Genomic DNA, 23,508 nt, shown 5'->3' with positions numbered 1-23,508 from the left:
TTTGTTTCATGAACTTGAATATTGTGCTTTAAAGTGTGAATTGCTTTATTCGTTTTTTCAGTGTATTAAAAATAATATGTGAGGTGATCAACTGTACTAGTAAGTAATGTGTTAATGAGCAAGTAAATTAAAAAACAAACAAACAAACAAACAAACAAACAAACATAAGTCGCTCCTGAGTATAAGTCGCCCCCCCCACCCAAACTATGAAAAAAACCGCGACTTATAGTCCGAAAATTACGGTACTTATTTGTTGTGCTTCACACTAATGTCACCTGCTATCCTTTGTCGTAGAGCAGCACCACACTGTAAACAGAAGTGACATACAGACAAGAACAAGCTTAATGTTGGCCATCTAAAAATGTGGCAAAAAATAAAAATAAAAAATCTGCGTACTACTGCATCTATGGCCCCTCAGCCAGACTTTTGAAATATTTTGTGTAAATGATAAGATGACAGAGAGAAGGACCAGGAAGAGGGTGGAGGAGGATGGTAAGTGTATGTTAATTTATAGTTTGTCTCTAATCAGCGCTACAACATCCAATTTGGGCTAAAACAGTCAAATGCAGTAATCATATTGTGGCTGGAACTCTGTGTGCCCAAGATAGCCTGCAGGCTGGCTGGCTGAACACACTCCCTGACCATGGGCAATTTTTTTTTTGGGTTACATTGCTGACTTTTTGGATATGAAACCGAAATTTGAGTGATTCCTTAAGCGCTTGTCATGTGTCATTACACAGACAGGACTAGACATGAAAACAATGTATTTATTGTCTGGCTCATTAAATCAAAATGATTGGACTTCCAGTTGATTTGATTTAAATGACACACCATGATTCAAGCACCGACATACAGGCAAACTTGTCAGGTGGTAGATCAAGATTGATTAACTGTTGTGCCTTTGGGTGATTTGGGGGTTCCGTGCCTCAGTTGAGAAGCAGCTATTGCCTAACTTATGATGCTCATAATTGAAACAATACATGAATATATACATTCAATTATTTGTAGCTCTTCATAGCTCTAGTGCCATCTTGTAAATGGAAACTAGTAATACAATAAGCTGAGCATTGTTTAAAAAATTCTCGAGCAAATTTGGAAACTTTATTTAGAACTGCTACCCTTACCAAACGGTCTTAAAGAGCCCTTCATTTAACGCAGATTAAAGCACTCTGCATAGCCTGCAATGCGATGACCAGATGTGGTCAAAAGTAGGCCGACTGAATAGAGAATCAGGGTGACAAGCCAATGAAATAGCTAATCCCAAAGGCTTTCAGAGAGTATCTGCTTGTCTGATCTGTTCTGTGCTGAAATTGACGGAAAGCATATCACCCATCCATGTGCTTGGAAGAGGAAATTCTACGCACTTGAACATTTGGCAGACTCACGGTTAACTCGGGTCAGGTATCTACAGTGTATCATCCCAATGCAATGAGTTCAACTCAATGTTTAAATGGAATTGCAAAGGTGACTGAGAAGACTGACATTTGAGAGGAATACATATTTGTCCTTATGAAATTATTTTTACAGTTAAGATCAAAGTACAGTTGGATCAATTGGGATTGTGGCACTTCCTTGTCAAGATGTACAAGATAACCATTCGGTCACAGTATACGGTCGGTGGAAAATGTAATTTTTGCTCTGAATAAATGTTGATTTCAAACATAGAAGAACAAAACTGCTCCAAGCAACCTCTCCTGTACCTCATGTCTTAATGAGGAAAAAAAAGAGCACAAACATGGTGGCAAACATAGAGAACACCACTGGTCAGGGATAGACAAACATAGCAAATGCAAACAAACATGGTGGGTGGAATGAGTGGAACAAAACAGCTATTTAGACCATGCAAAGTGACTGTTGTAGAATGCAGACCAAGAGGGCTCTATTTTCGCAAACGATGTACTTGTAATTTTCGGACTATAAATTGCAGGTTTTTTTCATAGTTTGGGTGGGGGGTGGGGGCTACTAATATTCAGGAGCGACTTATATGTGAATTTTTGCACAAATTTTCAAAATTCAAAAATCCGCGATGTAGTGAAACCGCGAAAAACGAAGCGCAACGTAGCAAGGGATTGCTGTCATTTGAACTGCAAGTGATGTCACCGGCACCGTGCGGCGGTTGTTTACTTAAAGGACAAAGGATTTGATCACGGGATGACGAAGATGACGAAGGGCCCCACGTTTGAACGATATAATGATTTGGAGTGATACAAGGTTTGAAAAACTTATTTATGTTAAAGTTATTTGATATATTTTATTTCGTGTAGCAACTTGTATATGTTTTTATCGTTACAGTTCAGTAGTTGTTGGCTCGTTGAAATCTTGTTTTGTTAAATAAAGAGCCGTTTACCAAACCCACATCTTTCCTGGTACTTTGTTAACGCTACAATATAGTTATATACTAGATCTGTGACATTGTTGACATAAAGAACGAGGAATTTGATTGATAGATTTAATGATTTGGAGTGACACAGATGGTTTGATAATATTGTTATATAAACCCACGTCTTTCATGGTACTTTGTGAACGCTGCAATATACACTGCTCAAAAAACTTAAAGAAACACTTTGAAAACACAATGGTGAAAAAATAAAAGTTGGATATCTATCCTGATATGGACAGTTTAATGTCTCAGGAACAAAAGGATGCCACATCTTTTGATGGAAATAAAGGTTTTCAGCCTACAGAGGGCTCAGTATATAGACACCCCAAAAATCAAAGTGAAAAAATGATGTGGCAGGCTCGTCCAGTTTTCCTAAATTCAATTTCTGCAATTCAAAACTCTTTTCAATATCTTGTGTAGCCCCCACATGCTTGCATGCATGCTTGACAACGTCGCGGCATGCTGCTAATGAGACGACGGATGGTGTCTTGTGGGATGTCCTCCCAGATCTGTCTAAGGGCATCAGTGAGCTCCTGCAAAGTCTAACAAGCAGCCTGGCGGCGTCTGATGGACTGAAACATTATGTCCCAAAGGTGTTCTATCGGGTTTAGATCAGGTGATCGTGAGGGCCATTCAATTGGGTCAATTCCTTCATCCTCCAGATACTGTCTGCATACTCTTGCCACATGAGGCCGAGAATGTCGTGGATCAGGAGGAACCCAGGACCTACTGCACCAGCGTAGGGTCTGACCATGGGTGCAAGAATTTCATCCCGATACCTAATGGCAGGACTGCCGTTTTCTAGCCTGTAGAGGTCTTGTCGTCCCTCCATGGAAATCCCTCCCCAGACCATCACTGACCCACCACCGAACCGGTCATGCTGAATGATGTTGCAGGCAGCATAGCGCTCTCCTTGGCTTCTCCAGACCCTTTCACGTCTATCACAGGTGCTCAGGGTAAACCTGCTCTCATCTGTGAAAAGCACAGGGCACCAGTGACGGACTTGCCAATTCTGGTGTTCTATGGCAAATGCCAATCGAGCTCCACGGTGCTGAGTAGTAAGCATAGGGCACACTACAGGACGTCGTGCCCTGAGGCCACCCTCTTGAAGTCTGTTTCTGACTGTTTGGGCAGACATTCACACCAGTAGCCTGCTGAAGGTCATTCTGTAGGGCTCGGGCAGTGCTCAACCTGTTCTTCCTTGCACAAAGCAGCGGATATCGGTCCTGCTGATGGGATGAGGACAGTCTGTGCAGCTCTCCTAGAGTAACTGCCTGTCTCCTGGAATCTCCTCCATGCTCTGGAGATTGTACTGGGAGACATCAAATCTTGCAACAGCACGCATGGATGTGTCATCCTGGAGGAGTTGGACAATCTGCGCAACTTCAGGAGGGTTAAGAAATCGCCTCATGCTTCCAGTTGTGATAATGAGTCTTGCTAAAGCCAACACTTGTGGAAAAACAGTTAAAAAAGATCAAGAGGGAGGAGCTTGAAATGGCCTCCACCTGTAAAACCAGTCCTGTTTTGGGGACCTCCTGCTTGAAAGTCTGTGCTGAGCAGCTGGCGCCCACCTTTGCACGGATCTTCAACCACTCCCTGGAGCTGTGTGAGGTGCCCTCGTGCTTCAAAAGCTCCATTATCCTTCCAGTGGCCAAGAAGCCCACCATCACAGGATTGAATGACTACAGACCTGTCGCTCTGACATCTGTGGTCATGAAATCTTTCGAGAGGTTGGTGCTGAACCACCTGAAGCATGTCACGGGTCCCCTGCTTGACCCCCTCCAGTTTGCCTACCAGGCAAACAGGTCGGTGGATGATGCGGTCAACATGGGACTGCACCACATCCTGCACCACCTGTACACCCTAGGAACGTACGCCAGGATCCTGTTTGTGGATTTTAGCTTGGCGTTCAACACCATTGCTCCTGACATCCTCCAATAGAAGCTCATCCAGCTCGCGGTGCCTGCCTCCACCTGTCATTGGATCACCAGCTTCCCGACCAACAGGAGAGCGTGTGAGGCTGGGGAGCATCACATCTGGCACCAGGACCACCAGTACTGGCGCCCCTCAGAGGTGCGTCCTCTCCCCACTGCTCTTCTCTCTCTACACCAACGATTGACTGTTGTTTGTGTCTATGCACCGAACAGCAGCTCAGAGTACCCACCCTTCTTGGAGTCCCTGAAGGAAGTGCTGGAGAGCGCTCCTTCTGGGGACTCCATCGTTCTACTGGGTGACTTCAATGCTCACGTGGGCAATGACAGTGAGACCTGGAAGGGCGTGATTGGGAGGAACGCCAGATCTGAACTCGAGCGGTATTCTATCGTAGGACTTCTGTGCTCGACACGGATTTTTTATGATGAACACCATGTTCAAGCATAAGGGTGTCCATGTGTGCACTTGGCACCAGGACACCCTAGGCCGCAGTTCGATGATCAACTTTGTAGTCGTGTCATCGGATTTGCAGCCGCATGTTTTGGACACTCATGTGATGAGAGGGGCAAAGCTCTCAACTGATCACCACCTGGTGGTGGGTTGGCTCCGATGGTGGGGGAAGATGCCGGTCCGAACTGGCAGCCCCAAATGCTCTGTGAGGGTCTGCTGGGAACGTCTGGCAGAATCCCTTGTCAGGAAGAGCTTCAACTCCCCCCTCCGAGGGACATTGAGTCCGAGTGGACCATGTTCCGCGCCTCCATTGTTGAGGCAGCCGACCGGAGCTGTGGCCGTAAGGTTATTGGTGCCTGTCGTGGCGGCAATCCCCGAACCCGATGGTGGACACCGGCGGTAAGGGATGCCGTCAAGCTTAAGAAGGGGTCCTATCGGGCCGTTTTGGCCTGCGGTACTCCGGAGGCAGCTGACCGGTACCGAATGGCCAAGCGGAACGCGGCTTTGGCGGTTGCTGAGGCAAAAACCCGGGCGTAGGAGGAGTTTGGCGAGGCCATGGAGAATGACTTCCGGACGGCTTCGAGGAAATTCTGGTCCACCATCCGGTGTCTCAGGAGGAGGAAGCAGAGCACGGTCAACACTGTTTACAGTGGAGATGGTGTGCTGCCGACCTCGACTCGGGACGTCGTGAGTCGGTGGGGGGAATACTTCGAAGACCTCCTCAATTCCACCGGCACGCCTTCCATTGTGGAAGCAGGGCCTGGAGACTCTGAGGTGGACTCTCCAATCTCTGGGGTCGAAGTCACTGAGGTAGTTAAAAAACTCCTCGGTGGCAGGGCCCCGGGGGTGGATGAGACCCGCCTGGAGTTCTTAAAGGCTCTGGATGTTGTTGGGCTGTCATGGCTGACACGCCTACAGCATTGCGTGGACATCGGGAACGGTGCCTCTGGATTGGCAGACTGGGGTGGTGGTTCCCCTCTTTAAGAAGGGGGACCGGAGGGTGTGTTCCAATTACAGGGGAATCACACTCCTCAGCCTCCCTGGTAAGGTCTATTCAGGGGTGCTGGAGAGGAGGATCCGTCGGGAGGTCGAGCCTCGGATTCAGGAGGAACAGTGATGCTTTCGTCCTGGCCGTGGAACAGTGGACCAGCTCTACACCCTCGGCAGGATCCTTGAGGGTGCATGGTAGTTGGCCCAACCAGTCCACATGTGTTTTGTGGACTTGGAGAAGGCGTTTGACCGTGTCCCTCGGGAGGTTCTGTGGGGGGTGCTTCGGGAGTAAGGGGTGCCGAGCCAACTGATAAGGGTGGTCCGGTCCCTGTATCACCGATGCCAGAGTTTAGTTCGCATTTCCGGCAGTAAGTCGGATTCGTTCCCAGTGAGGGTTGGACTCCACCAAGGCTGCCCTTTGTCACCGATTCTATTCATAATTTTAGTTATATACTAGATCTCTGCAGCGCACGCGCGGCGTTGTTGACATAAAGAACGAGGAATTTGATCAATGGATTTAATGATTTTGAATGACAAAGATGGTTTGATGATATTGTTATATAAACCCACGTCTTTCCTGGTACTTTGTTAACGCTACAACATAGTTATATAGTAGATCTCTGCAGCGCACGCGCGGCGTTGTTGACATAAAGAACGAGGAATTTGATTGATGGATTTAATGATTTTGAGTGACACAGATGGTTTGATGATATTGTTGTTATATAAACCCACGTCTTTCCTGGTACTTTGTTAACGCTATAACATAGTTATATAGTAGATCTCTGCAGCGCACGCGCGGCGTTGTTGACATAAAGAACGAGGAATTTGATTGATGGATTTAACGATTTGGAGTGACACAAATGGTTTGATAATATTGTTGTTATATAAACCTACGTCTTTCCTGGTACTTTGTTAACGCTACAACATAGTTATTTATATACTAGATCTCTGCAGCGCATTCGCGGCGTTGTTGACATAAAGAACGAGGAATTTGATCGATGGATTTAATGATTTGGAGTGACACAGATGGTTTGATAATATTGTTGTAATATGATAGTTATTTGAAATATACTTTATATATCATTATATGGGTCTGTGGAATAATTAGAAATGCAACTAACAACGGGTCCGACGTCAGCATATGCGGCATATACGCGGCATTGTTTACATAAAGGACGATCGATGGATTTAATGAATTAGAGTGACACAGATGGTTTGATAAACGTGTTATTTATTTAATACTTACTTGAATAACTCTGAATGTTACGTCAGGCCCGTTCTCAGCTCCTCGTTTGTGTATATGTCACGTTACCATACCGTATTGTTTAGCTTGTTGTTGCTGGTTCATGTCTGTTCTTGGTGTTGGATTTTGACAAAGAAATTTGCCCCAAAAGTGTGATTTATACTCCGGTGCGACTTATAAATGTTTTTTCTCACTTTGTTGTGCATTTTATGGCTGGTGCGACTTGTACTCCGGAGCGACTTATAGTCCGAAAATTACGATAATTCCTGCATGTCGGGTGGGGTAACTCGGAGACAGATGTTACGAACACACAGACAAGCACAGGCTGTAGGATCAGAGATAAGGATGTCTGTGCCGATAAGGGAGTGACCACAGCTTCAGTCATGGCCAACCAAAAGTTCTTCCTCTTATTCCCGTGGCCTGCTAATGATGCATTGACAATCTCGACATGATGTGGTGTAGACAATCGGGAGGGGGTCAAAGCAGGCACATACTGTTTACGGTACGTTCAAAGCATCTTCGCCTTGAAGTGGACCTCTCAGAACCTTGCTCGTTCATTGATGATAATGATGAATTAATTCGTTTCAAACAGGCAAACCACACATAACCAATCAAATGAAGACACATACACTCAAAAGCACAAGCAAGGTGAAAGTCATTAAAACTATGACTCTGTACAAACAAATACAAACAGAAAGCAATCCACTGCACAAAAGTGGTAGAGCCTACCAGTTTGAAAAGGAATGGGAAGAAATAAAATGTATTTAATCCCACCCCCTATCGAATTTAAAACAGAAAATAAGATTTGCAATTACCTCTAATAGCATTACTTTTCCTTATTGTTGTCTTTCCCGTGAATAACAGGGAAGAAGAGGAGAAAAGAAAAAAAAATAGTAATAAAATAATAAAGTACCAAAACGTATATATATTCACTTACATACACATATACACATACATACATACATACATACATACATACATACATACATACATACATACATACATACATACATACATACATACATACATACATACATACATACATACATACATACATACATACATACATACATACATACATACACACACACATACTACATACACATACATACATACATACATACATACATACATACATACATACATACATACATACATACATACATACATACATACATACATACATACATACATACATACATACATACAAAGTACATACATACATACCCATACACATGCAATAAGAAATTAAAATGCCATTAAATTATGAGATTTCAAGGAGTTCATTGCTCAGAAGTGGTTAGGACACAATGCTTTAAACGTTTCATTATAGATTGGTACTATAAAAACAAGACATTTGCATAGTACTATATGCATTTACTACATTGTTTATTTAACTTGCTCCATTTGCTCTTATTACCAAAATTTTACAAGAGATCCCAAATTCGAAAACATATCAGACTGGATAACATTAGATGGGCTCTTGCTCTGTCAAGACCTCAACGAATGACACTTCATTCTCAGTGTTCACATGACTTAACTATCCATCCATTTTCTATACCGCTTGTCCCCACGGGGGTCGCGGCGGAGGCGTGCTGAAGCCTATCCCAGCAGTCATCGGGCAGTAGGCGGGGGACACCCTGAACCGGTTGCCAGCCAATCGCAGAGCACACAGAGATGAACAACCATTTGCAGTCGCACTCGCACTCACACTTAGGGAGTGCTCAGTTGGCCTACCAAACATGTTTTTGAGATGTGGGAAGAAACAGAGTGCCCGGATAAAACCCACGCTGGCACGGGGAGAACATGCAAACTCCACACAGGGAGGGCCGGAGGTGGAATCGAACCCGCACCCTCCTAACTATGATGCGGACGTGCTAACCAGTGCCCACCGAGCCGCCCTATTACTTAACTATTCATTTTCTAATATTGGAAAGTAAAAGACAGTTCTTTTGACGACATACATATGTGGGCATTTGAGTGAATGATATCAGACCACAAAAAGAAAATGTTTCCCAAGTATTATCCACTGAAAGACATGACATGACATCTATCTCACTAAAATGGCTTTTCGGGAACATTTTTCTCTGATCTTGTTATGAAGAAGTTAGAAGTTAGAATATATCCACAGGGAAGTAAAACACACCACTAATTTCAGTAGCATCCTTTCATGAACCAAACACAAGTAAACCTGGTTCTTCCTCATAAAAGGTCGAGAATCGTCCCTTGCTTAAAAGTAATGATGGCCTAATGACGCTTCAAGATGGTTCATGAACCCGTTGTTGTGTTTACTTAGACCTCTAGATGGCACTCTCTGTAAACCGAAGAGCTGAAAGCCCACCGACTTGCCGTTTCTTAAAACCCTCACTTCAAACCAACATTGCCATCTAGAGGAGCCAAAGAATACAACTGGTCCATGAAGCTTCATTTTCCCATCACTACTTAAAAGTGTAACTTGGCTAATATAAAATTTGCAGTTGAGCAGACAATAGCCTTAGTACGCATGATCATTTTATACGACACATTCCACATTTACTGTACGGATGCACTGCAGATACCAGACCCTACACTATCAGGTGTCATGGGTCTCCATACAACCTGTCTGCTTCATTACCAGTTTGCTGGACACTAAAGGATAACTTTCGAAACTCAGTACTTTTACCACTTCTGTAGACATGGTCATGTTATGCCCATATACTGTTACTGTTAATATACTACATATATTTTCAAGGTTTGTCTTCTTATTCTATTTTAAAGATGTTGTGTGGCGGGAGCCACCAACTATACCGGACAGTCACCTTAGGGGCCAGACCCTCAAACAATAATTAAATAAAAATCTAACTTTGGCAAAACATTATTTGTATATGTTTCATTTCATTACAACACTGAAGGTATTATTAGCCTTTATAGGCTCAGTTGTTGCTGGTTTTAGTTGCTTTAGTGTGGACCACATGATATTTTCTCTTTGATCCTCATAATTATGGAATCTAGTCGCGGGACAGATTGAACTGTTCTGCAGAGAAGGTTTGGCCCCCAGGCCGCCAGTTGATGTGTTTGCCCTTAATTTTGCTTATGCTTAAAAATGGTTTGATATTGTTAATATTGTTATTAATATTGTTAATATTATTATTACAATAACATAATGTCCTTGTCTTATGCCCCATGTTGCTCGAAAACATTTTAAAATGCCCTGTGTAATTTTAATGCGGTTTACCGGTGTATAATGTTGAACCTACTGAGAGTTTTTAATTGCAATGTTATTGAAGTTCCATCAAAATTTGTACATGTGCATGAGGACACCTCAGAGTTTTGATGAGAACACACACACATTGCACAGTACATGACAGCCTGTAAAGGTTAGTCTCTTCATGGTTGAGAAATGTCAGCATATATCATAGCCTTCTGCTTGTCTTCAGGAATAGTGTCCTACAGCCATTATTATCATCAGTATAAAAAGCAATTATCCTGGTTATCAAAAGCCCTTGTAATAACCCACTATAATCATTAAAGATTTGGGCTTCAGGCCCGTCGGATCTATAGGACCCCTCCCCCCAGCAAAACCATTCCATTCCTTTTATACTAAAGTTATTGTCATTATACTGATCATGCTTTCATTGCTGCCATTTCCGTAAAATGTACACTTTTCACCCAAGACTACACGGACAACTGTCCTGAGATATGAAGGTGATGCTACCATTCCAACAGAGACATTGAGATCTAAGCATATACAAACTAAAACAAAAACTGTCTTAGGTTGTACGTCATGGTTATACTGGTACTGTGACCTATATAATAGGAACTTGGAAAAGTGTGAGACCTACACAGGACTTTTTTTTTGCTACCCTTTTAGAGGCTTACTAGCATTATAATATATACGAAATTGGTGACTAAAGTACAGACTATATTTTCTGGAGGGAAGGAAAATAAATATTTACACTTAATAGTTTCTTACTTTGCGTTTTTTCACCTTAGTAATATTGCTAAGATCGCCCAATGCTCTCGACCGGTGATGCAGAAATTATTATACATGCATTTATCACGTCGCGCCTGGACTACTGTAATGCATTATTCTCTGGTCTTCCCAAGTCCAGCATCAAAAGTCTACAGTTAGTACAAAAGGCTGCTGTAAGGCTGCTCTCGCGGACAAGAAAATTTGATCACATTACCCCAATATTAGCCAACTCACACTGGCTCCCGGTCCATTTAAGATGTGATTTCAAGGTTCTTCTATTAACCTATGAATCATTGTATGGCTTAGCGCCTTCATATCTCGTCGACCTAGTTGTTCCTTATGTTCCGTCCCTAACCTTCGTTCTCAAAACGCTAGTCTTTTAGTGACACTCAGGGCCAAGAAAATGTCTGCAGGGTCTAGAGCATTTTCTATTCGGGCTCCAGAGCTCTGGAATGCCCTACCAATGGATATTAGAACTGCTACCTCAGTAGAAACATTTAAGACACGTTTAAAGGCATATTTCTATGATACCTGTAGTGGCCGATTCGGCTAGAGTTGGCTATTGCTCCCTCTCCCTGACCCCACTTCCCCCACCGCTCCCCAGCACTAGAAGGTTTGGTGACACCCAAGCTGACAGCGGCTATCTAGATTCTCGTGGACCAAATTCAGGATGAGGGAGCAGATTAGCCTTCTCGAAGACACTGCCAGTACGATCGAGGGCTCCTTCGACACCTCTTCGCTTTGGCCTGGACATCCACTTTTTGATTTCCATATGTATTTTATGTGCCCTCTTTGCATCCATTGCAGCCTGGTGATCCTGAAAGGGGGATCCTTCCATCTGTGGTCCCTTCTCAAGGTTTCTCATTTTTCCCCTGGTAGGGTTTTATTGAGTTTTTTCTTGCCCTTTCGGGAGCTCAAGATCAGGGGATGCTTTAAGAATAATTGTCAATGGATTGTCTATGTGAAGTCCTGAGACTGCTTGTGATTTAGGGCTATACAAATAAACCTGACTTGACTTGACTAATGGCGGCTCGGTGGCGCACTGGGTAGCACGTACGTCTCACAGTTAGGATGATACGGGTTCGAATCCACCTCCCTGTGTGGAGTTTGCATGTTCTCCCCATGTCCGCGTGGGTTTTCTTTGGGTGCTCCGGTTTCCTCCCACATCCCAGAAACATGCTTTACAGACCGATTGAGCACTCCAAATTGCCCCTATGTGTGAGTGCGAGTGCGGCTGGTTCTTCGTCTCTGTGTGCCTTCTGATTGGCTGGCAACCAATTCAGGGTGTCCCCCGCCTGCTGCCCGATGACGGCTGGGATAGGCTCCAGCACGCCCGCAACCCCCGTGGGGATAAAGCGGTTCAGAAAATGGATGGATGGATGGTTTCTTACTGTTTATCACAAAAATAACAGGGGAGGAGCCAATTTTTTTTCAATCGCGAGGTGAGGGCATTTTCCCCCCGAATCGAATTAATCATGTGCTTATGGAAACCAAAATAACATGAGTGAGCACAGTAATATTTGTCTTACTCATATTACTGTGACTCTGATCATGACTCTGATTCAGAGTAAGACAAATATTATTGTGATCGCAGTCTCTGGTCATCTCTTGACTGTACCCACGCACAAGAAAGGGGACGTTTGGAGCGCGCGCGGGTGGGGTGGGGGGAGGCTAGTGAGAGAGACTGGGAGCGAGATGGGTCATGCAAATATGATACAAAAAGCTCCGGCGGTTACGCTGAGCCTTAGGCGCGGCTAGAAGACCGGTGATCATAGACACGTTGCAAAATGCCTTTAAACACGCAGCTAAGCGCGGGCTCAACTCCACTGTGAAAGAATAGTCCGTTCATCACCAGCAATCTATTATGCTTAGGTGAAAAGAGCACTAGAAAGAGAACATGACTTACCGTACGTATCGGGAATTTCTCCTACATACATTGAAAGCAAGGTGTGCACCGTGCTGTTGGCTGGGGTCCTCGTACGCGCACGTGTATTGTCTCCCCAATGAAAAGATCAGTGAGCAAATGGGAACCCGACCTTCCCGAACCAGCAGTCTGGCCAGCGAGACTGAGCGAATGAGAAAGACGACGAGCGATATCTGTTCAGCACCGTACGGCTTTGAACAGCTCTCGAATGACGTCACTCCCAAGCCACGACGCCGCGCCTACTCCCACGTTGACATCCCAGGCAGCGATCTTGAACCATTAACAAAAGCAACTAAACTAAAAGGCTATAATGATTATTTCTATCATTTGTCACACTAAAAGCAAATCTAAACTTTTAATGCTACTTTAAAGTTAAATTAATTTATTGAGAATAAACGCACTGTTGCTCTTAAGAGACTTGCTATGTATCAGTTGGGTGATGTTTAAATTGTAACTACAATTGTGGTTCCCAGATATCATTCAACACAAAAGAAACATTTTGAGTCTGTGCAGTTGTTGCACGAAAGCAGATAACCAATAGCCCAATCAAATTGCTCATCCTGTATGCATGATGGTGTTAGTGTGCCAAAGCAATAACTATTGATCTTGCTTGTTGTGAGCTTCAACACGTCTTCACACAGCCTTGCATTTATGCTCATAATATGAGGGCTTAATTATCGTAAAAACTTTTTATTTTTGTAAGTTAACGTAATGACGTTAAATTTTTTAAGACCATAATACACATTGGCAGAACAAATATTTAGTATGACCAGAAATTATATGATGAATTATGTAAAGTTGTAATTTCAGATTAGATACTAACATTGAACATCAACATACACACTTCTGAATAACAGTCTAAATTCCCACTCAAAGTCAAGAGGTCACTAATGTGGGCTCAAAAATATATAGCAATGAGAAAATGCTAAAACAATAATTTTGGAACAGCAAGATCCATTTTTAACGATTGTCAGTCAGTGAATATCTTTTAGGGCAAAATATGTGGCGCAACTCTTGTATTGGATGAGGTCATGTGCATGAACTTTTTTTGTTTTTAAATTGCTGCGTCGATCAATATTCAAAGACAAAGGAGAGGGCAGCATACTGGAACACTGGTTTGCACGTCCGCCTCACAATGTAGAAGTAGTGGGTTCCCGTGTGGAGTTTGCATGTTCTCCCCGTGCCTGAGTGAGTTTTCTCCACTTACAATCCAAAAACAGAATGGTAGGTGAGTTGAGCACTCTACATTGTGGGTGTAGTTAGGTGTGGTTGTGAGTGTGAATGGTATATATGCCCTGTGACTGGCTGGCGACCTGTTTGGGGTGTACTGCGTCTCCTGCCCAAAGACCACTGTGATAGGCTCCAGCCTCCCTTGTTAGAATAAAGCGGTTTGGATAATGGATGGAGGATGGATGGATGAATGGATGGATGAGTTGAATGGATGAATAGCTGGACGGATGGACGGATGAATGGGTGGATGAACGGACAGACGGACTGATGAACGGACAGATGGACGGATGGATGAATGGATGGGTGGATGAATGGACTGAGGGGCGGAAGGATGGACAGATGGATGGATCGGTTTGGGTGGATGGCTGGATGGACGGATGGGTGGGTGGATGGCTGGATGGATGGACAGATGGATGGATTATACTTAGCTTCATCCGGGGACCCTTTTCCTTATGCTATCAAAATATCATGATACGTACATGTATATGTACATGTAACAATGATTAATGATGGTGTGAAGAAATAAAGTGAAATCAATCAATCAATCAATGGATGGATGGATGGATGGATGGATAAAGAAGAGACAAGCAAACAATGAAGATGTTTGGGGCCTTACACATGGCTAAGGGTTGGTTGGGTTAGCAGTGATGCTGATTGGCTGGAAGAAATGACATGCATGGTTAACTGCCGTTTAGTGAGGAATGCAGCGTCAACTTTGGCTTAAAAGTTTATTTTACAAATTGTTCATTGCCTTATGGTTGAGTGTCCCAATTGTTTCTTTTTTTTTTGGGGGGGGGGGGGGTACATCAAGAATGTTTGGGGATTGTAGTTGTATTGTATGATTGATTAGTAAGGTGTCTGATTAGTAATGAGGCTAAAAAGTGACTTCCTCCTACTACAGTATGTGACCTGCACTATGCTAACCCACTGCTCCTTGGCCTGCTGGGGAACATTTTTTTTCCTGGTTTGGGTCAACCACATAGGCGTGTACAGAAGGAAAATATGTTGGGCCTCTTATTTTCTCTCATCTGGCACTGAAGAAAACGGTCCACTTGGCATTTTTGATGTAGCGAACTGTGGCACTTAACAGTTCGCTTATCTTCTCTGCCATTAATACTCTCTCTCTTTTGGTTTTCTGCTTATGAGGTGGGAAAGGATGAAAATATCGTATGTTTATGTAAAAGCAATCCAAAGACAATGCATCTTTGATCAAATAAAGCAGCAAACACAAAAAGAAGAAACTTGCGTATGTAGCGGAACGCTAAGATTTTCTAGTCCTCTGTTTATATTCTTGTATTGCTTCAGTTGAGAAAATTTCCGTTCATAAATGGAGTCTCTGAACAGATTCAGTTCTCGAACCATGATTATACTTTTGTGCACGCCAGGTTAATAGTTGGTGGTGGCAGTACAGAAACTCTTCAGCACTTCAGGAAACTTCTCTCAGAATCAAATAGTGTTTGAATACCCTTCGGCAGATGGACCCATTAAAACGCAAGACATGTAATCTGTTCATAGCATTGACAAAAAATGAGACGGTTCCACTTTCAGACCCTTTTGCAAGTGTTTGTTCTTTTAGGTTCCAAACCCCATTGGATAAGGGATTTCACTCAGAGAAGCATTCACCAATGAATGTTTTGAATTGATTTATAGCACTTATGATTTTTTTTAAAACTATTTAAGAAAAAATGTTTTTTTAAACAATTTTGATTAAATATTAAATTTGATCTTCCCACTGTAATATAGAAATGTATATGGAATGGATATTTAATTTTTAAACACACACATACACACACTTTCCCCATCCACATCCACCCAGTCATTTTCAGCATAGAGGGTGGCCTGTTCCCAGATTCCCCTCAGAATAACCTTCCTGAAGTAATTATACCTTTTAAACTCCAAGACGCCTTGTCATTACAAGCCCTCATTTAGCAACGATGACTCCACCCTTTGCATTCATTCTCCCATTTCACTTCTGTCTATTTCTCCTTTGCTGCTTTATTCATGATCATTTCCAATACTTTGAGGCTTTGGTTAAACATGAGAATTGTGTTTTTCTTGCTGTTAACCTATATGAGAGAATGTGGCTGGACAGCACAGGGTGGTGGTGTCTAAAGAGTTTATTATTATTATTATTTAATTGAATAAATATTTAGAAATATTCTCTTCTTAAACTTTTAATGCACTTCCTCTTGGCAAGCTTTTTCCTGGTTGTATGGCTCAATTCAATTAGGTCCTTTGCATATTTTATATTTTGGTGTGTTTTCTTCATTGCATTACTGTAGTGGCCATCTAAGAAAACAATAGTGGTCTTAGAGCCTACACCATTGTGGGGCTCTAATGCCCAGTGGGGTAGTTGGCTAATGCAAATGGGAAATTCCCGATGAACAGTAGGTGAATAATCAGTTTCTCTTCCTCACCCAAACAATAAGTGCAATGAAACCAAGGTAATATATACAATTGCAATGAAGTAGGGTGTATTGTGGTATATGTGTGTTATATGTGGTAGATGAATGCTCAGTCTCAAACTAAGGGGTTAGATGTTTGTTCCTAATTGGCACAAACTACGTACGTATGCAGGTGAAGAATGGCTGTCTCGAAAATCTTCACACTAAATTGGAATAGACGCAAAGTGTTTTAAAGGTTGAGGATAGGACACTGAGCAAGCAAGGACAGACACAAAGGTAGCATAATACATGTATCATATGTAACCATAGTGTCCTGCTTCCAATAGTCTCACTGCAAACCCAAGGATTTGTGGTGCTCATTTGTCTCAGTGTTATAGGCATACGGACAGATTACATCTAGAGGCATGCTGTTAATACTATTGGTGGAGGGGTGGTGAGAAGGTTGTCTTGAGTAGATTAACATAACTCAATCAACATGTATTTATTGTAAATAAGCAGATGGAAACTGCGGTAGTTTGTGAAAGTTTTATGTGGAACCTGATTTGTTCATAAAGCAAGTTGTTCAGGCACATTTTACATGGGGAAATCGTCCCCCCCCCCCCCCAACCGGTTCTTTTAATACTTAAAATTGATCAGGACCAGCTGGCTGACAGACAATCATAGAGAATTTCAAAGTGCTAAAAATTCCCACTATTTCATTGAGAACTGTTGCGTGTTGTTTGGGCTGTCCGATGTTGAGCCAGGAGAGCAAAGATGTGGAGTATAGAGTTGGTTCTGTATTGGCAAGATCTTGGGTTGTTTAATGGCAGTCAGTACACATGGCGCGGCTGCAGATGAAACAACAGCTTCTTTCTCCAGGTCAGTTTCTTTTATACTTCCCAGAAAGGCGGGAACTTGTTACATGACCATTTCGTACCTGAGTGTGGGGGCCTATGTGTGTGTGTGTTTGTATGTGTTCATACAATTATGTATGTTGTATTCGGGTTAGGGTTAGGGTTAGGGTTAGTTCTGATTGAGCAGTTATGTTTATATAAAGTAATAAAGGGAATTGTACAGATATGAGCATCAAAACGTACATGAGATTGTCTACCCTAATAGAACATGTACACATTGCTGCTGCTCTCTCTTCAGAACCTATTTTCCATTCAAAGAGACATCAAATCGGCATAACCACACTCAAAGTAAAGAGTAGCTGTTTTACGAAACCGGACAATTGCTGTTTGGGTTCTTTGCTCTGTCATTATGAGAGAAGAATTTGGGCGTATCTGACCGGCAGAGCCAGGAACTACAAAAAAAGAAAAAAGGCACAGAAAATGAACCAGCTGTCCATGTAGGAGACCTCAAAGGTATAGTGGCTCAAATTGTCTCTTACTACGTATAATAAATGATTCGGTTCTGGAGAGCTTGTTATCAGAGGCAATTCGCCGCATTTAGGACAAGAGTTCTGTAGACGAGGAGCCTATCAGCTGTCCTTTTGGCTGTTTTATTAATCTGCCTTGCAGCACACTCTAGCGGCAAAACATATGAGTAGCCTACTTTTATTTTTACAACATGACCCTCAATCGAGTTCGAAATTTTCCTCCGCAGAAATATTAAGTAGCTTGTTTCAAAACAGGGTATCAATCATTCTGATTTAGCGCTTTGATTGCCTTCGTAAATGCACAGTTCTTTACACCTGTGTTTCTTGATTGATTGATTGATTGATTGATTGATTGATTGATTGATTGGTTGGTTGATTGATTGATTGATTGATTGATTGATTGATTGATTGATTGATTGATTGATGTTTTTTCAACAAACCAACCATTAGAACTATTACAAGAAAAAGTAATCCAAAGTATTAATGATACAAAGCATTGTTTAAAAGTGACAAAATGACAGGTGAGCCATGATTAACTGCTTCGAATTGGTTTTGCACGCTTGAATGTAAAGCTCCATTGCAAAGCCTCAAAGGGTTCACCCAAAGACCGAATAAAGTTGCGAATCTCCATTCATTCTTTGCAATTTAACGACACAAATGAGACAAATTTAACATGGACTAAAATTGTAAATTTCTTGGACACATTCATTTTGTTAATATCTTGAAAACGAGGGAACAGGGAAATTAGTGATTGATTCGCTGAGTGTTATGCTCTTTACTTAACTCGCGTAATGGAGCCAACGAACTTGTTTCTGCCATTTTGATTATGTCGCATATTTGCACTCCTTTCATAAAATCGAGCTCCGGCTTGTTATAAATATGTTGTCCGAGTCTTTTTCTAGAAATATTCGATCTGAGAATTTTCATTTAGTATTTCTATGTTCAGCACATCTTTGACAGCCCAAAAAGTAATTTTCATGGATATGGGGTCATGCAGATTAAGTTTCATCAAATTTATACACAACACTAAAAGTTGTGTTGCCTACTCTCGAATGGGGAGAGATGCAGGGGAGCTGTTTTTCATTCAAGTGGAGCGGCAATTCATAAATATCTTAAGAAGATTTTGTACAGTAGCCTACAAGGGTTCTGACAGTTGATACAGTATATCATATTTCAAGGTTCTTAAGGGTGCAATGTATAAAAATAATCATCACATGGTACAAAAAAAAAAAAACATTTCATTTAAACATTTATTTATTTATTTAAAAAAATCAACTGTAATCATAACCTTACTACTACTTCGTGTGCAGTAGATAGTGATGGACTATGTTATGGTCTGAGATTCAAAGTATGACAGAATATTCAGTAACTGAGACAAAAACTTGCCACTTTGATGTTCATGTGTGTGCATTCTGCTGTGTCCTATTTTAGGTTTGTATAGAATTTTAGAAGTGAGCTTGGTAAGCGAGAAGATATCCATCGTTAAACATGTAGAGCTGGCTGTTGATTGGGTTATAACTCAGACTGGCAACTCCCTTACTGATTTTCTCCAGCCGAAGCGCAAGTGTGTTGTCCTCCTTGCCTGTCGCTGTATCGAAGGCATAAAAGATCTCTTCATGGAAATCATCCAAAAAACGAGTCGCATACAACACACCACAGCTCATAAAAGCATTTGTTGCCGCCTTCTTGAACAGCCTCGTTTCCCACGTGTGTGTGATATTGAGCGTTTCACCTTCACTATCCCATGATAATTTACTTACCACGAGATTACCGTGGCTACCTACTGTGGCATAGATGACCCATAGTCCCGTTTCATCTACCTCCACGTCCACATCACTATTGGGCTGACAGTCAAAGTAACAATAAGGGAACTTTCTGTAGTCCTTCCCAATTCCGGGAAGTTCGACCCTTGTGACAGTCTTGCTGTTCAGATCATAGCGACAGATATCTGCAGAGCCGTAGCAGTGATAGTACAGAGCCTCTCCATACATGACGGCACTGGGGCCTTCGACAGTATTAGCGTGGGTGTTGGATGGAGCTATGGTAACATCTTTGTGGTTAGTAGAGGCCATGAAGTCTTCATAAGATTGGTAGGTTCTCAGGATATTGCCTGAGGTATGGCTTTGGAGCAAAGGCTGAATCCAGAAGATGTTTTGTAGGTCTTGTAAGTCCGCTTGGGCTTGTTGGCCCCATGAGCCAGAGATGATGTTTTTACCATATGGACTGACTTTTGTTGTGACCGGTGCACTGATATTGGTCATTAGACCTTTAAGGCAATACCTTTGCTGACCTGGAAACAATAAAGGGGAAGAAAATTATGAGAAATGAGACATAGAAGATTATTTGTATCTATAACATCACTATGAACACAAACTTCAATATATGATAGACCCCTCCTCAAAAAATACCTTTGAAATCTTTTGGGATTGACAAGCATGACTCAACACTGTTTTTGAGGTAGCGGAGTCTCTCTTTTACAGTCTTCATGTTGATCGAGTTTGCCATATGCATAGTGCCAACATCTCTTCGCAGTTTGTGGACCTAGTGAAACAAAGGTTCAGTAATACTTTATACGATGTACTGCTCACAAAATGTAATCTATATTCAGGATGAACCTCAAAGGCACAAAATCATTTTCAGATGAACTTAATTTGATCTAAACTGGCGGTTTTCTATTAAAGATTAACAACTCATGTTTGAACAATGACAACAAATCTTAAGGACGTCCAGTTCCCATGGCTCTCTGTGATTCTCTCTCTATCAAACCTGCTGATGAGACTCTGACTCTTAAACTCAGTTGCCACCTCCCTTGCATGTCCTGTTTGAAGGCACAATGTGGTGCTGTTGCTCAATTGTTGGGCGTCATCTTGGTCTCATGATGTCAAAATGTGAACAATATGATTAAAAATGGCCAGTTTAAATACTAACAATTGTAATTCAACCAGGGATTGTATCACTTGATGCATGAGTCAAACAGCATTTCTGAATTTAGCCATTCGCTTACTTGACCAGTAAGTTCAAAAACAGCAAGTTTTTAAAATTTGAACAGTTGGACCTGTGTAATTTTAAATTTAGAGAAGGTAAATTTAAGTTCACCAGCCAAGGTTATGGGCCATTTTAGCCTTATCCTGAAATCTCATGCTGAATGCCCCAAATATTTTGTGAGCATGGGTTCCTTTGCTCCCGTATTTGTTTGACACAGATAACATTTTCTAAAATTAGATTTACATTGTTTGTTTTTAAATAATTATATTACTGTTTTTGATATGTTGCTATATTGTATAACATACCTCTTTTGAGAGTTTTGTTGGATCTGCGTTGTTCACTTGAAGGGACATAGCATTAATATCGTCCTCCAGCTTGTCGAGTTCTTCACCCAGCCGACGCAGCGATAAGGCAGAAAAGATGCCCTTATAATTTAAGTACTGGTAAGGCCCCAACCGTCCAGTTATGTTATCAAGCACCGCATGTAACTCAGGGAGACGCTGGTTTGACAGATGCACCTAGTGGAAAAGAAAACAGATTGCTGGCTGCAGATGAAAGTGGCTTATTGAACTCAAATCATAAGTAGGTACAGTAAAAAAAAAAAATAACACAAATGAACATGAACAATGTAAATGGGCTTCTATTAAAGGTAGTCTGTCAGACAGATATGAAATGGTTTAACTTTACCTGTTCTTGTAGCTTTTGAAGTGAATCCTCGCAAGATTCAACTTGTTGCAGTGCGGCCTCATACTTCTTAGCAGGGAATAACCACATGTTGGTGTTCACCTCACATGCGCATGAGCCATTTTTCATCTGACCCGACACATGCTGAACCTGGCAGTTACCCTCCTGTCAAACATGAAGTACGCTACATTAGAAAATGGGCTAGTTCCATGAAATCAAAAATGAGAAATTGCGTGAGAACACTGAAAAATACTATTACTAAGCCAGAAAATGAGGACTTTAAGATAAATTAATACGACTGAATATCAAAGCAGACCCCCCCTTTTATACAAGATCCAGGCAGTGTGAGCCATTTTCAGATACCAGTACTGCATTGTGGATTCATACAACACCTTTGTCCTTTTGGCATTCTATAATCTCTTTTTAATATTCTATATTATTATGATGGGGGTTCTGTATCTCAATTTCCTATACCTGTTCAGAATAAAACAGTGTAGAGCGATGCCACAGATTCCCTAAAATTGTATTGTATTGTATTGTATTGTATTGTATTGTATTGTGGGCGGCTCGGTGGGACAGTGGGTAGCACGTCCGCCTCACAGTTAGGAGGGTGCGGGTTCTATTCCACCTCCGGCCCTCCCTGTGTGGAGTTTGCATGTTCTCCCCGTGTCCGCGTGGGTTTTCTCCGGGCACTCCGGTTTCCTCCCACATCCTCAAAACATGCTTGGTAGGCTGATTGAGCACTCCAAATTGTCCCTAGGTGTGAGTGCGAGTGCGAATGGTTGTTCGTCTCTGTGTGCCCTGCGATTGGTTGGCAACCAGTTCAGGGTGTCCCCCGCCTACTGCCCGATGACGGCTGGGATAGGCTGCAGCACGCCCGCGACCCCCGTGGGGACTAAGCGGTTCAGAAAATGAATGGATGGATGTATTGTATTGTATTGTATTGATTGCATTGGCCTTAGTGAAGTTTAGATTTTCTCCCAGTGATCTTTAGCTCAGTGTTTGTCAACCACTGTGCTGTGAGTGATTGTCAGGTGTGCCATGGAAAATTATCCAATTTCACCTAATTGGTCTAAAAATATTTTTTTGAAAACAAATTAACCAGGATATCAGCTCTGTGTTCATCCAAACATGCACAGGTTTCACACTGAGTAAAATATACCGAGAGTGACATTTTGTACATGCAACCTTTCATATTGTAACAGTGAAATCTTTCCCAAATATTATTGCACTTTAAGTGCACTTTTTATTTGAAAGAAGAAATATAAAAGATGATAAAATACGTTTTTGAGTTGATTCCTATTCAAGACACTTTGATAAGAATGACTGTATTGTTAATATAGGTGACTACATCTTAACAGATTTTGTTGATGTGCCTCGAGATTTTTTTCCAATGAAAAGGTGTGCTGTGAATGAAAAATGGTTTGTTTTGGTTTGAAATGGAAAATTGCTTTAGCTAATCTAACTACCTACCAAAGTCTGAAAACACACTGTATGTTAGGTAAATTAAAGACTATTTACCATTTAAACATTTTTTTATTTGATTTACAATATGTCACTGCATTCCAACAATATTTTCAAAAAATATTTTAAAAGTGATACAATAAAATTAATGAGATACTTTAGTTTTGCAGCTTGAAACAGACATTACTCACTGTGGATGTCAGGAGGAGAAGCAACAACAGCATGTTGAGAACTGATCTAATGAATACTAAACTGACTACGTAGTCGATCTGTTACAATGATCGTACTACACTTCCTTCCACATCTCTTGTGCGCAGTCGATAACATACCTGATTATAGATTGTCAAATTGCTGCTAGTTCCCACTGAGTCAGCACGCAAAGATATGGATGTGAAACTTAAAAGTAGACATTTCATAATTGCGCAATAGTTTACTACGTTTTCATAATTTGGGAAATAACAAAGTTCCCATGGTGGGAGACAGTCAAAGTATCTATCTATCTATCTATC

At 41.8% G+C, this 23,508-nt stretch overlaps 2 protein-coding genes across 2 annotated transcripts in view; both read right to left on the bottom strand.

Annotated features, from left to right (window-relative positions):
- smpd3 (sphingomyelin phosphodiesterase 3) overlaps positions 1–13,047 on the bottom strand; it is a 79,909-nt gene extending 66,862 nt beyond the window's left edge. Inside the window, exon 1 of the mRNA XM_085914358.1 lies at positions 12,854–13,047. The gene's annotated coding sequence lies outside the window, so the exon portion shown is untranslated. The remainder of the gene's footprint in view (positions 1–12,853) is intronic.
- Positions 13,048–18,915: 5,868 nt separating this feature from the next.
- LOC147056137 (olfactomedin-like) lies at positions 18,916–23,302 on the bottom strand. The gene is made up of 5 exons (XM_085914538.1): positions 23,191–23,302; positions 21,539–21,700; positions 21,157–21,369; positions 20,275–20,407; positions 18,916–20,156 (listed from the first exon to the last, which is right to left on the bottom strand). The coding sequence occupies exons 1-5, from the start codon at positions 23,221–23,223 to the stop codon at positions 19,312–19,314; spliced, it is 1,386 nt and encodes a 461-aa protein (XP_085770664.1). The 5' UTR covers positions 23,224–23,302; the 3' UTR covers positions 18,916–19,311.
- Between the last annotated feature and the right edge of the window lie 206 nt (positions 23,303–23,508).

Source organism: Syngnathus leptorhynchus, chromosome 6 (assembly GCF_054491065.1).
Source record: "Syngnathus leptorhynchus isolate UIUO chromosome 6, UIUO_Slep, whole genome shotgun sequence".
NCBI classification, from domain to species: domain Eukaryota; kingdom Metazoa; phylum Chordata; class Actinopteri; order Syngnathiformes; family Syngnathidae; genus Syngnathus; species Syngnathus leptorhynchus.
This window is presented reverse-complemented; position numbering and strand designations above follow the sequence as displayed.

Coding starts and splice junctions, on each gene's coding strand:
- LOC147056137 (XM_085914538.1), bottom strand. CDS start 23,223: ATGCTGTTGTTGCTTCTCCTCCTGACATCCACA. Junction 21,701..23,190: donor TTCTCCTCCTGACATCCACA/GTGAGTAATGTC, acceptor CATGTTTGACAG/GAGGGTAACTGCCAGGTTCA. Junction 20,408..21,156: donor CAACAAAACTCTCAAAAGAG/GTATGTTATACA, acceptor TTGTTTCACTAG/GTCCACAAACTGCGAAGAGA.